The sequence below is a fragment of the Gekko japonicus genome, unplaced genomic scaffold (genome assembly GCF_001447785.1).
Source record: "Gekko japonicus isolate JY-2015 unplaced genomic scaffold, Gekko_japonicus_V1.1 scaffold11, whole genome shotgun sequence".
NCBI classification, from domain to species: domain Eukaryota; kingdom Metazoa; phylum Chordata; class Lepidosauria; order Squamata; family Gekkonidae; genus Gekko; species Gekko japonicus.
In genome coordinates, this window is record NW_015166418.1 from 261820 (window position 1) to 276009 (window position 14190).

General features: G+C 40.2%; 1 protein-coding gene across 1 annotated transcript in view; it reads left to right on the forward strand.

Moving 5' to 3' along the window:
• The first annotated feature begins 10326 nt into the window (after positions 1–10326).
• The window catches only part of MGAT4D (MGAT4 family member D), a 76689-nt gene continuing 72825 nt past the window's right edge, over positions 10327–14190 (forward strand). Inside the window, exon 1 of the mRNA XM_015411576.1 lies at positions 10327–10486. Within this exon, the coding sequence (XP_015267062.1) occupies positions 10327–10486 (160 nt within the window). The remainder of the gene's footprint in view (positions 10487–14190) is intronic.

Here is a 14190-nt window from a genome sequence, read left to right on the forward strand (position 1 = left end):
CAGTATGGGAATGCGGAAGCAATTTCCACACAATGATAAAAGCCATATATAATACTCAAACTGCAAAAATCTTAGTGAATGGCAAACTCACCCAGAATGTCTCAATCCAAAAAGGTACTAGACAGGGGTGTCCTCTATCTCCCTTATTGTTTATTTTTACTTTAGAATCATTGGCGGAGAGGATTCGAAAAAATGAAATGATAAAAGGGTTGAAGGTACAAGGGGAAAGTTTTAAACTGCAAGCTTTTGCAGATGATTTGATTTTTATATTAGAGGAACCGGAACACTCTTTAACCTATCTATTAGAAGATATTCAGGAATTTGGAAATATAGCCGGCTTCAGAATTGATATCTCAAAAACCAAAATTATAGCAAAAAACTGTCCACAAAAACTGTTACAAAGAATAAAAGAAATATCAAAGATAGAGGTAGTGCAGAAAGCAAAATATCTAGGAATATGGATTACAAGTAACACCTCGACATTATATGAAAATAATTATTTACAATTCATAAAAGATATAAATAAAGATCTAAAGCATTGGGATAGAATGCATCTTTCCTTACTGGGTAGAATAGCAATGATAAAAATGAATATTCTCCCAAGATTCCTCTTTCTGGCACAAAATTTGCCAGAAGGACTTGGAGAAAATCGTAGGTGACTTTATTTGGCGATCCAAAAAACGAGAATAAAACTGAAGTATCTTCAGGATGCTAAAAAGCAAGGAGGTTTTGCTTTACCAAACTGGCAACTGTATTACTTTGCAGTTCACTGATATGGATAAGGGAATGGACAAAGTTAGAAGATACTAGAATAAACTTATTAAGAAAATCTACATTATATTAATAGAAGATTTTTTTGTGAGAAGAAATAGTAAAGACATCCATGTTAGCTTGGATAAAAGAGATAGGACATCCAATAGAAGCAATGCAATGGACAAAAACATGGAAATCCTTAAAATTTATGAGAGCCACGCCATATAAAGAAAATGTATACAAAATGTTCTATAGGTGGCATTGGACACCCACTAAAGTCGCAAAATGTTTTCCGAAAGCATCCAAAATGTGTTGGAGGTGTGGGAAGAATGTAGGATCATACCTCCACATATGGTGGAAGTGTGATAAAATTCAAAAAAAATTGGGGGAAAATTGCTAAAATTCTCCTAGACGTTACAAAAATAAATATTCCTCTAGAGCCAGAAATTTGGCTACTTAATATGTTACCGGAAGATATTAAATCACATACACATATAATTGTATATATTTTAACGGCAGCCAGAATTCTGATAGCAAGACGTTGGATATCTAAAAGAATACCATCTATAGGAGAACTCAAAAATATGGTCATGGGAATAGCTGAAATGGACAAGTTAAATACAACACTACAAAATAAACCAGAGGAACTTTTTTGGGACAGATGGAAATTATTTTATGACTGGCTGAAGATGAAAAAGATAAATTAAAACTGAATTATGCTAGTACGATATAAAAGTTGTAAAATGTGGAAGACGTAATGGATATTATAAGTTGTAACTGAGTGTGAAAGAGATATGTTTAATTCTGTTATAGTGGAAAATGAAAATAAATTTTAAAAAAAGGATTCTGCTGCTAGTGTTCTGCAGATGTAATGCCCACCTGTAATACTCATTAATGATAGTTTCAGGTGGGAAGCCATGTTGGTCTGCAATAGTAGGGCAAGATTCAGGTCCAGTAGCACCTTAGACCAACAAGATTTCCAGGGTATAAGCTTTTTGAGAGTCAAAGTTCCTTTTGTCAGATACAACTAAGGGAGGTTTTACTCTCAAAAGCTTATATCTTGGTCTTTAAAGTACTATTGTACTCAAATCTTATCCATAAACGAGTGTTAGTCAATTGTTACATTGCTTTTCTGGAAAGTCATTGTGTGAATTCTTGAATATATTTACATTTTTGTTTTATTGGTGTTATAATTGCAGATGTGAACCTGGGTGGAACAGTTGCCATAAATCTTTATAAGGTGGCTTGTACCCAGTTTAAATATAATAGTAGGCAGGAAACAGTAGAAAGATTTTAAACTTGCTTGGTCACATTCTTTTATATATATATATATATATATATGGCTGGTAATAAATACTTATTCAAGTTTCTCATATTAAGTCATACATGAGTAAAGCTTCTTTTCAGTTTATAACAGTAAGTAAAAGCTTAAAGTATTTGCTCTAAACAAGCAAGATAATTATCTCTTCAAGTGCTTATGTCTCAGTTACATTCTCTTCTTGTTTCTTCTTCCCTTCTTTTTATCTTTATCAAAGTCAGTTTTGCCTTTGGGTAATTTGGGTACAGCTTCTCCCAATTCTGATGAGGAATCTTCTTCAGATGAACTGGTTGTATCCGATTCTGAACTTCTTGAGCCACGCAAGCCATATTCTCCTTCTTCTTGATGACTCTTCTCCCAATTCTGATGAGGAATCTTCTTCAGATGAACTGGTTGTATCCGATTCTGAACTTCTTGAGCCACGCAAGCCATATTCTCCTTCTTCTTGATGACTCTTCTCCCAATTCTGATGAGGAATCTTCTTCAGATGAACTGGTTGTATCCGATTCTGAACTTCTTGAGCCACGCAAGCCATATTCTCCTTCTTCTTGATGACTCTTCTCCCAATTCTGATGAGGAATCTTCTTCAGATGAACTGGTTGTATCCGATTCTGAACTTCTTGAGCCACGCAAGCCATATTCTCCTTCTTCTTGATGACTCTTCTCTTCTTCTGCTGATATTTCCTTTGGTAGTCCTTGAACTTTCTCCAAAAATCATTTGCTTTATCAATAGAGTCAATCTTTTCTTTTAAATCCTTGTACTTGAATGTTAATCCTTCCGGCAGAAGCCATCTGCAGCTTATTGATTTCTTTTGTAGAAATGTAGTTAAATCTTTGTAATACCTTCGCTTCTTTCTGTTTTCAAATGGTACATCCTTTAGAACTCTTATTTCCAACTCTCTATTCTTCAAGATGTTTCCATTGGTAGCTTTGAGAACTGCATCTCTTGTAGACCTTTTTGAAAATCTGACTATCATTTCCCCAGGCAGGTTTCTCTTCTTTATGTATTCGGGGTATGATCTATAGACCACAGCAAGCCATGGCCAGGAGAAAGGTGGAAGGGAAGTCCCTTCCAGGAACTGAACTTGCCAGACTGGTTCAGTTCATGTGGGTCCCGTTCAGTTTGGAGTTTGGTCCACGGGCCGCCCCAAACCCTGAACCAAACTGCCTTTTTTAGGTTGGTGCCCATCTCTACCACATAGCCTATTTGTTTAATAAAAATGTAGTATCAAAACTATACTTAGATGTATTTGTTTCAAAGCAACATCATATTGTCTGTGCAGGAAAAAAACTATTAACAGAGGCCATCTAATGTGAGACATTTGTATTCTGTAAATGAGCTTTCCCTAGCAATACTTCTATACGTGTGAACAAAAGGCACTTATAGAGGGATACTTGTACAGCTGACACCTCACTTAACACATAGTACTGCATTTTAAAAAGAAATAAAATCCATCCTATTCTTTCTGAAATAAAGGCCCAGGATGCAAAGAGCTACTTTAGCCAGAACAAAGGATTTGGCATCTCCAGTGTGATTTTAGCCTTTGAATAGCAGGCCCCCTTGCTATATCACAGTGTTTTTGAAATTTCTGTCAGCATCTCAAGATATTTGCTATACATAACACAAGATGTGGAAAGCAGAAGAACAGCCCATCCTAAGCCCAGGTTTGAATAGGCTTAGAATGGTGACTAAGCCCTACACTGGCATATCTCAGACATGCACTAGCAGCATTTCTCACCAACAGGGCACTGAGCACAACCATTAAAGGGAGAGAACAAATGTCATTGCATATGTCTAAGGCTGCTCTGCCTAGCACCCTTACATGTACTGTAAGAGAGCCAGTTTGGTTTAGTGGTTAGGAGTACAGACTCTAATCTGGGAGAACCGGGTTTGATTCTCCACACTTTCACAAGCTGCTGCTGGTGTGACCTTGGGTCAGTCACTGTTCTCTCAGAGCTGTTCTCTCATAAGCAGTTCTCGAAAGAGCTCTCTCAGCCCCACCTACCTCACAGGATGTCTGTTTTGGGGAGTAGAAGGGAAAGGAGATTGTAAGCCGCTCTGAGACTCCTTTGGGTAGTGAAGGGCAGGGTATAAATACAATCTCTTCTCTCTACTGTACCTCAGGACAGAATCCCTAAAGGATTGTACTGCACCTAAGCTTGTTCTCTGAAGTCTTCCCTCCTGTCTCCCGCTCTGTATGACTGGTGTTGACGGCAGGGCTGCTGGTTGATGCCCAGTGCCTTATGCTCTGACCTGTTACTGTACACCTGGTTGGGTGAGTAGCCAGAGAAGGGCTCGCAAGTGTGTGCATTATACTTTGCCCTCTCCCTGCTGTTTTGCTTCTTCTGGGCAAAAAGTGAATTTTGCCTTCTGGCCACCATCCTCTTCAGCGAACAGTCAAGCCCATGGCTCCTGTGTGTCATGTGGATGCCTTTTCCTGTAAGCTGTTGGGGGGGGCCTGATAGGAATACTTTTTCTGAATATGCAGTTGTGTATATCTATTTATTTATTTGTAGTCTGCCTTTTGCACTGAGACTCATCCTCTAATCCCATGACTGCTAAACTTACTCAGGAGTCTTTGGTGAGGTACCTTGTCAAAAACTTTTTGGAAGTCCAAGTATATCATGCCTACTGGATCCTCGTTATCTACATGTTTGTTCACTTTCTCAAAGAACTCAAAAAGGCTGGTGAGGGGCAGGACTTTCCTATGCAGAAGCTATACTTTCTCTTAGCAGGCTTTGTTCCTCTATGTATTTAATATTTCTGTCTTTAATAACAGTTTCTACTAATCTACATGGGGCAGACATAACTGGCCTTTGATTTCCTTTTTCATCTCTGGGCCCTAATTTAAAAATTGGTGTAACATTTGCTGTTTTCCAGTTCTCTGGTACAGAGGCTGATTTTAGTGACAAGGTACATACCCTGGTTAGTAGATCAACAATTTCACAATTGTGTTCATTAAGAATCTTCAAGTGTGTACCATCTGAACCCAGAGACTCATTGGTTTTAAGTTCCCCAGTAGGTATAAAACTTCACCTTTTGTCACCTCAATGTGACTTGAGTTCTTCAGACTTCCTGAAAATAATGGCTCTAGCTTGTGGCCCCACTTTTTTCACAGTGAGCACAGATACAAAGAGGTAATTTAGCTTATCTGCCATTTTCCTGTCCTCCTTCAGAAGTTGTTTATTTCGTTGTCATCCAGTGGCCCAACTACCTTCCTGACTGGTTTTCTGCTTCTGACATATTTATTTATTTATTTATTTATTTTATTATTTCAGCTTACTGTCCCGCCCTAACCCCTGAGGGTCTCTGGGCGGCTTACAGGGTGTTCTAAGAACAGTTTTTACCCTAACTCGGGCCACATGAAGTAGGGGGAGGGACATCCTACCGGCACCCCCGTGGTGTGGCTGTTGTCTCTCAGGCTTCAGGCTCGGGCTCGGCTCCGTTTCTCCCCAGGCAGTCCTCGGTCAGGCGTTCATTCGGGCGTTCAGGGTGGCCTCCTATTCTCCTTCTCGGCAGGGACTACTCTCAGCGAATGCTTATTGTTTGTCTTGATCTGTTTTTTACAACCTATTCCTCAAAAATGATCTTTTTCCTTGCCTAATGGCTAACATGCATGTCTTTTGCCAGACCATGTACTCTCTTTTCATCTCATTCAGGCAAACTTGAAAGATCACCTTCTCCTATACTGTCCAGCCTACTAGTTAAGATCCTCCTCAAAAGCTCTGGTCCTTGTCTTCCCATATACAGAGGTGAGGCTGGTGGCAACTAAAGATCGGGCTTTTTCAATGGTGACACCTTGTGTGTGGAATGCCCTTCCCCTTAAGGCTTATCCATTGTATTCCCTTTTAGGCCCCAGGACAAAATATTCCTTTTCACCCTGGCTTTTAATTAGGGAATCTTTTAAATTGTTAAATTCTGCTGTAGCTTGTTTTATGAGACTCTTTTTAATTTGTATTTTATTATCTGTACTGTAAAGGTAAAGGTTCCCTTGCTCGAAAGCCAGTCGAATCTGACTCTAGGGTTGCGGTGCTCATCTCCGTTTCCAAGCCGAAGAGCCAGCGCTGTCCGAAGATGTTTCTGTGGTCATGTGGCCGGCATGACTAAACACCAAGGCGCACGGAACGCTATTACCTTCCCACCGAAGCAGTATCTATGTATCTACTTGCAATTTCATGCTTTCGAACTGCTAGGTTGGCAGGAGCTGGAACTACCGTAGAGACGGGAGCTCACTCTGTCATGCGGCACCCTGGGTCTCGAACTGCTGAACTACTGACCTTCCACAGTGCAGTTCAGCATCTTAACCACTTGAGCCACCGCAGCTCCTACTATACTGTACTGTAATTTAATTTCTGCATGGTGAACTGGAAACATCTATGGACTATTTTTATTGAGAATAAAGAGAGACTTTTAAAGCTGTTAAATGTTTTATGCTGTACTTATGCTTTGGTTGAATTTTTTAAAAATGTGTTTAATTTCTAACTATATTTATCTGTTTGGAAACTGGAAACATCTATGGACTATTTTTATTGAGAATAAAGAGAGACTTTTAAAGCTGTTAAATGTTTTATGCTGTACTTATGCTTTGGTTGAATTTTTAAAAAATGTGTTTAATTTCTAACTATATTTATCTGTTTGGTGTTTTATATTTTACTTGTAAGCTGTGTTGAGCTGGTCTCCCAGGGAGGTGGCATAAAAATGTTCCAAATAAATACAAATACATAAATAAATAAATAACCTGTCTACTTTTTAAAGCCCCCCCCCCCATGCTTCCCTGAATTGTATTGTTAATCATGCAGGCATCCTTTCAGACTTGATGGTACCTTTTCTAACCTGAGACATGCGGTCTATCTGGATCTCATTTAGTGTGGTTTGAAATAGCTTCCATCCTGGAGCTACTTGACTCTCTTGATTTCCCCTTTTTACTTCTGACTAGTCCCCTAATTTGTAAAGTTTTCTCTATGTCACAGGCATACACAACTTTAAAGGTGAGATTAGACAAGTTCATGGAGGATAGGCAGTGCCGGATTTATGTATAGGCTAAGTAGGCTGAAGCCTAGGGCCTCTAAATCTAGGGGGCCTCCACAGCCCTGCCCCCCCCCAAGCAGGCAGTCTCCCCTCTCCCAAAATTGCAAACCCAAGACTTCATGCGAGGGCAGGGCAACTTGGGCCCAGCAACTATGAGACTCAGGGCCAGCCAGTGGGACCCAATTTGAAACTCTGGGTCCCTTCTAGGTCCCTGATGCTACTATTCAGAGTACAGACTCCAGGACTCCAGAGCCAGCATCCCAGAGTCAACATGCAGCTGCACAGCCTTCCCCAGCTCAAGGGTCAGGTCAGTAGTGGTACGTGCTGCACTTTAATCACTGGGAGAGTGCGAGTGGGTGGCCGGCTGGGGCAGATAGACCAGGCAAACAAGCTCTCCCAAGTCCCTTCCATTCCTTCCCTCCTCCTTGGGTTGAACAGTGCAAACACATGTGACTGGCCTCACCCCTCCCAGGCAGGGAAGTCTATCTTTCACACTTCACAGAGCCCTGTCAGTGCCTACAGCATGCACTTGCAACCCCTTTCTCAGAACTTCTTGGATATGAAAAGAAATATTGATGGTCAATTGTCATGCCAATAAATCCAAACAATACTGCTTCATACATTAATAGTAGATTAATTGTTCTAAAGCCATTGCAGAATCTAATCAAAGTTTTACATATTTATTTTATATAACATTTTTTGGCAGTTGGCTCTTTTAAATGGCTAGTATTGATTGTTGGATGGGAGCCTGGTGTTTGCTGCTGCTGGGATTATTAGATGAGAAATTATAGTTAATTATTAACCTGCGTTTTTGCATCATTTTCAAGCCTCCTAATTGCATGTGTCTTGGAGAAAATTATTTTGAATTCCTTTGGCAATTTGGGGAGTTTATAAACTTTTGAAAAAGTTTAGATTGGAAAATGATGTTGTGCTATAGGGTTGGCTTGTTGGATGTGACACAATAGAGTCCATCTTGTGTTTGCTTTAGTTTAGGTTGTTTAGTTTAGTTAAAATGGCCACCCACCCTGGGAAGTAGGGCAAAACTCCAGGGTAGGCCTACAAATCCCAGATGCCTCTATGGCCAAAAAGTGCGGGAAAGCCAGGGAGTAGAGTCATAAGTGCTCCAGCCAGCCTGGGAGCGAGGAGTCGTCCTGCAACCCTCAGAGAAGCCAGGAGGCTCTTGCTGCAGTTTGCCCACAGGCAGAGAGAGGCCTTGGGGATCAGGGAAGGCAGCAGTGGGAAGGGATCCTCGGAGGGATGCAGAACTACCTGTAGAAGGCAGGAGGCCAGGCTGCAGGTTGGTAACTGAACCTCATCCCGAGGGAAAATAAGTATAGGGATCAGTTCAGGGACAGAGGAACTCTGGTTTGTCATAGTTTATTTGTGCCCAGTGGTGTTTTCCTTTCTGTGTTTGATTTAAAGTGCCTTTTTGTGTTTAAAATCGTGTTACTTGTAAATAGTCAATAAAATCTGACCACGAAGTCTTCCCCGCTCTGCCCACTACCAGTGCCTTAAGAAGGGTCCTGGGAGGGAAAAAAACCCAAAATGTGCAGATGCCAAACCTCCAGGAGAAACCCAGAATTAGGAGTTTTAATCTCCAAACCCCAGGAGTCAGTCAGAGGGGTCTCACTGCCCCTCAAGAAAGGCATAGGGAAGTCAGTGAGTGGTGGTAGCTACTGAAGAGTGACAGAAGCCCACCAAGGAGGTGGGAAGGCGAAGTAGGGCTCAGGAGACACAAACTGGCTACTCAGTTCCCCAAGGCTGAGGGTGGCCACCCGTTTCGCCACAGTGGAAAACTGAATTCTGTAACCCTGCAGCAACCATCTATACCTTGTGCCAATAGCCACTGATGGACCTCTGATCCATGTGTTTATCCATTGAAGATTAATTTTACTTTTTATTTTTAGATTCTAATCTGAGCATGAGTAAAAGATTTGAAAGTGGTGCTAGCAAGCGCAAGAGACAGAGACTTGAAAATGCTATGGTAATGAAGTTAAGACCAATCACTGCTTAGGTGCATCAACCACTCATTGAAGCAACAAGAGCCAGCAGTGAAGCTATCCAGCCTGAGCCAACTACTAGCATGCAACCAGACAAAAACCTCCTTGAAAGAGAAACAGCAAAGCAGGATGTGGAACAGCAAGCTGACTATGAGAAAGCAGCCATGATGCTGGCTCAAACTGAAAATATAGAACTAATTCAAGAGTCACTTACTGGACAGGGAAAGGCTAAAGAGCCACAAGAAAATAATGTAAATAGTCAGATTTTGCAGGTCACACCTGGTAAGATAGGCCAAGTCCAAGGTGTTCCAGATGCAGATAAAGATAATGCCAAACATAGATCTACTGTAACAGATGTTGGTTTGTGGTCAGAATTATCACATGAGGAAGTATCGTATTGGGTAGAGAGGGGTCCCTCTCAAGTTCTGCATCATTGTGGACCATTTTCAAATTCCAAGCAAGTGTACAAAACGCAGTCCAGGTTTTGCACAAAAGCTCTTTTTTATTCAACAAAAGCAAATGGGGAACCATATAGCCAAGAGTGGCTTGTATATTCTCCCTCAAAGGGCCAGATTTATTGTTTTGTTTGTAAATTCTTTCCAAACCTTGCATCTTTTCCCACAGCTTTAGCTACTGAAGGGTTTGATGACTGGCAAAACCCCCATCTTATCCAAACTCATGAAAACTCAGAGAAGCATAGGAATGCCATGTTGGCCTACCTAAAAAGGAAGCAAGGGCAAACGTTAACTTCCAAGCTAGAGTAACAAATAAAAGCAGAACAGCAGTACTGGCAGCATGTCATGGAGAGAAATATTGCTGTAATATGCACTCTTGTAGAACGAGGCTTACCATTCAGAGGGGACAATTAACACTTTGGATCGCCAAATAATGGCAATTATCTTGGTCTTTTAGAACTAGTGGCAAAATTTGGTCCATTTTACTTGCTCATATCAATTGGTATGGACATTCTGGATCAGGCAATCCCTCTTATTTGTCAAAAACTGTATGTGAGGAAATGATTCAACTCATGGCAAAAACAAGTTAAGGATGCAATTCTGGCTGATGTGAGAAAGGCAGGATATTTCAGCTTTTCAGTAGATTCCACTCCTGACATTTCCCATACTGATCAGTTGACTTTAATTTTCAGATATGTATCACCTGAAGATGGTTTGCCAATGGAGAGATTTTTAACTTTCCTTGAGCTAAAAGACCACTCAGGAGAAAGCATGGCTGATTTAGTGTTCAACTATTTCACTAGTGAACTTGAAATTGACTTTAGAAAATGCCGCAGGCAGTCTTATGACAATGCTGCCAACATGGCTGGGAAGTACAATGGTATGCAGCAAAAATCATCAAAAGAATTTGCAAGATTTATTCCATGCACAGGTAACTCGTTAAATCTGGTGGGCTGTTCAGCTGTGGATTGCTGCCTTGATGCAGTGAACTGTTTTGACATTATCAATGAAATTTATACCTTCTTTTCATCCTCCACAAAGAGATGGGCAGTTCTAAAATCATTTTTGGCACCTCAGTCTAAAGTGCCTAAATATTTGTCAGACACTAGGTGGGACACACATGTAAAAGCCACAGAAGCTGTTTTGGAAAGTTAGGCCCCAGTCATACGAGCGAGATAATTTTTTTGGGGGGTGAGGCTTTTTGCTCCAGAGCAAAATGAATCACAGTATCATGATCCAACGTTCCCCCGAGGCTCCGTGCTCAGGCCATCAGCCACCAATCACACGGTGATGGCGAAGCATGGCAATGAAGCAGTATTGCGTTTGTGCACACAGAGGCTTACAAGAAAACATCCGATGGGATACCAGCGCTTCCGTGATCAAATGCCCGCCCGTGCCCCGCATTTTCCGGATAATACTACACTTTCCCAGCTACTTTTAAACTCTGCATCTTCGGGCGGAGGCTACGGGTTGGAGACGGGCGCGCGATGCTTGCCAGATGTTGCTGTATGATCGCGCCCTTTTAATCCGCCCGGCAGTTGTGCCTCTCGCATGGCAAATTCTCCATGTGACCAGGACCTTACAGTGCTATCACTGATGCCCTCAGTCATTCGTACTCTGACGTTAATGGGAAGGAGGAGACCAGACTTCAAGCTAACAATCTTTTGCAGAAAATGAAAGAACTGGAATTTGTGTTTAGGCTGTATTTTTGGACCCGTGTGCTAAGTCATTTTCACAAGGTCAGCAAAGCCCTTCAAAATCAGACCTGTTATTGAGTTCTTGTGCAAGTTTGTACAGTTCACTTCTGGATTTTTTAAGGAAAAGTAGAGAAGATTTTGGTTGAGCTTGAGAAACAAGCAAAAGCCACCTTGCCAAATGTTAACTACAAAACAAGGAGACAAAGAGTAAGGGAATGGCAAAGAAATGACAGAAGTGCACCTGATGCCTTAGATGCACTTTCTTCAAGAGATAAGTTTAGGATAAAATCCTTTATTCCTATACTAGATGCACTTGAAGCCAATTTAAAAAGAAGTACAGTGTACAGTGATGTTGCACAATTGTTTCCCATTCTTGCTAATCTGACAGCATCTAAGCAAGAAATACAGCAAGGTGTTGAACTGTTGATGGAAGCATACCCAGAAGATATTGACCTGAAACTTATTGATGAACTTTTGCACTTTCACCTGTATGTGAGACAAAGTCATAGGCTTACAGAAGAGCACTCTCTGTCTCATACAGACCTTTATCAAATTATATACAAAGGAAAGAGTAGTTTTTCAAGACTCAAAAGAATTAAAAATGAATTAAGGGCCACGATGTCTCAAGAGAGGTTGTCTGGACTGAGCATTCTGTACATTGAAAGTGACAAACTTAGACAAATTTTGATGAAGTTTTGGATGATTTTGCTATGAGGAAGGCTAGAAAAGAACATTTTTAGTCTTACTGTATTTGATGGTTGTAGTTTACTTCTTAATATGTATTTTAAAATTGACTGTTTAATGACAACATAAAGTAGATTCTAAAAGTGCCACACTGTCAGATAATCATGATCATATTATTTATACTTCCCAAGCAATATAATTTGTAAACTCAAGGGTTCTTTTTTAAGAATAACATTACAACTTCATTTTCCTAAAAATGCTTATTCCACAAAAGGTTTACAAAGTTCAGTTATTGCAAAAGTTTTTCAGTGTTAATTTTAACATTTATGCATTTTTTTCAATCACTATGGTATTTAACAATAACATGTCCTTTAGAGGAGAAATTGTGAATTGCAGAATTTTAAATACCCATCATCATCCTTGGCTTCACTCAGTTTTGTTTATAACACTCTTCCATTTTCTTCTAGTTGTGAGGGTGGGGGATTGGGAGGGGCCTCACAAGTGGAGTAGCCTATTTATTTATTTATTGGATTTATATCCCGCCCTCCCCACCAACAGCCTCAGGGCGGCTCACAGTTAATGGCACCATGCGCCAAGAGAAAACAATTAAAAGCAAGATAAAACAGTCCTACATTACATACACTTAAATGCAATTAATACTATAAAGTGCTCGTAGTGATAATCGTTGTTCATTCCTAGGGCCTCTCTTCATCTAAATCCGGTCCTGAGGATAGGTCTATCAATGACTACTAGTCGTAGTGTCTAAAGGGAACCTCTATATTCAGAGGCAATAAGCCTCTGAATACCAGTGCCAAGAGGCAGCCTGTAAGTCTTGTTCTAGAATTTACTAAGGTTATGTGATCTTAAGGCAAGTCCTCAAACTACCAGTTCCCTTACATTGTTAAGGATGTCTTTAAATTATAAATTATGTCAGGTGGTGCCCTGTTGTCAGGACAGTGTGGGTGCATCAGAGTTCCTCAACTGGCTGTTTCTGTCTGTGTGTCCAAGGCACATACCATTTTGCGACAATACAAGGAGCCTTATGACAAATCCTACATGTGCTGCAGCTCAGTTTTCAGTGGCCTCACTAAGTGAATGCTAGGCAACATCTCTGTGCAGATAAACTATTACTGATCCAAGACAAATCAGAGTGGTGTCAGAGGCTTATTTGAAGATGCTTATTTGAAGATGAATAAACTTCTACTGTGTGCATTTGTTACTAAGGATTGCAAGAGGGTGTGATGCAAAAACAATCCTTATCCTTTCTGGTATGAAAGGTACTGTAAAAGGTCAAGCTCAAAAATTGATCACTACAAATGGAGTTCTCTGAAACCACTGCAATTGTATATATTGATTCAGCTTGGACAATTAGTAGAGATAAATAGTATTTCGGTGTACTAGTTTTAATACTAAGAACAAAGCCACCATTCTATGTACTTAGTTAAAAATAAGTTCCATTGGACAAACTGGAACACTTCCAAGTAGATAGTCAGGGAATCAGACTGTACATGTGTGTTTTTTGTAATATAAGGGAAAGGACAAAAAAGTCAAATGGAACATTTCACCATAGAAGACAATTTAACAGCCCAATTCTATGAAGAATGCAGTTTAAAAGTGCCCAGCTCTGATAAGAATCAGGTGCTTAGAAGCTTGATGAGAGTGCAATACATTACAATTACATAGAAATATGCCTACTTTAAAACAATAACTCCAGCTGTCAGAATTTTTAAAAATGCATTGTTTGGGAAGAATAATCACTGCAGCTTTCAAATATTCACATATTCTTATTTTACACCAAGAAGAAGAATTTTCAGACAAGTTGTGTAATCAGCCATTCCTGGCATGAGAACTGTCTCAATAACAAAGTTGTCGACCTTAATATATAAACTGTTACAGGAAACTGCCTTGGGGGGGGGATCAGGTGCTCAGAAGAAAAGATGCATTTAATTGGCCCACACATCAGTGTTCTACAATGCAAAAACATGGGTTAAATGCTAAATTTGTTACAGTAATAAAACTTTGTTGGTTATATATGAATATTATGGTCCATGCTGCAGACAACATCAAATAATTGTGCAATGGAAGTTCTTTTTTTTTTTACCCACAAGTTCCTTATTCCAGAAATTGCACTGAAAGCTCTATAGGAAAAGGCTGACTTTTTATGTTGCTGTAAGAGCACACTCATTACACACTCCAGTACACCCATGGGCACTATAAACAAATAATTATCATTTATAACAACTATTAAGAGGGC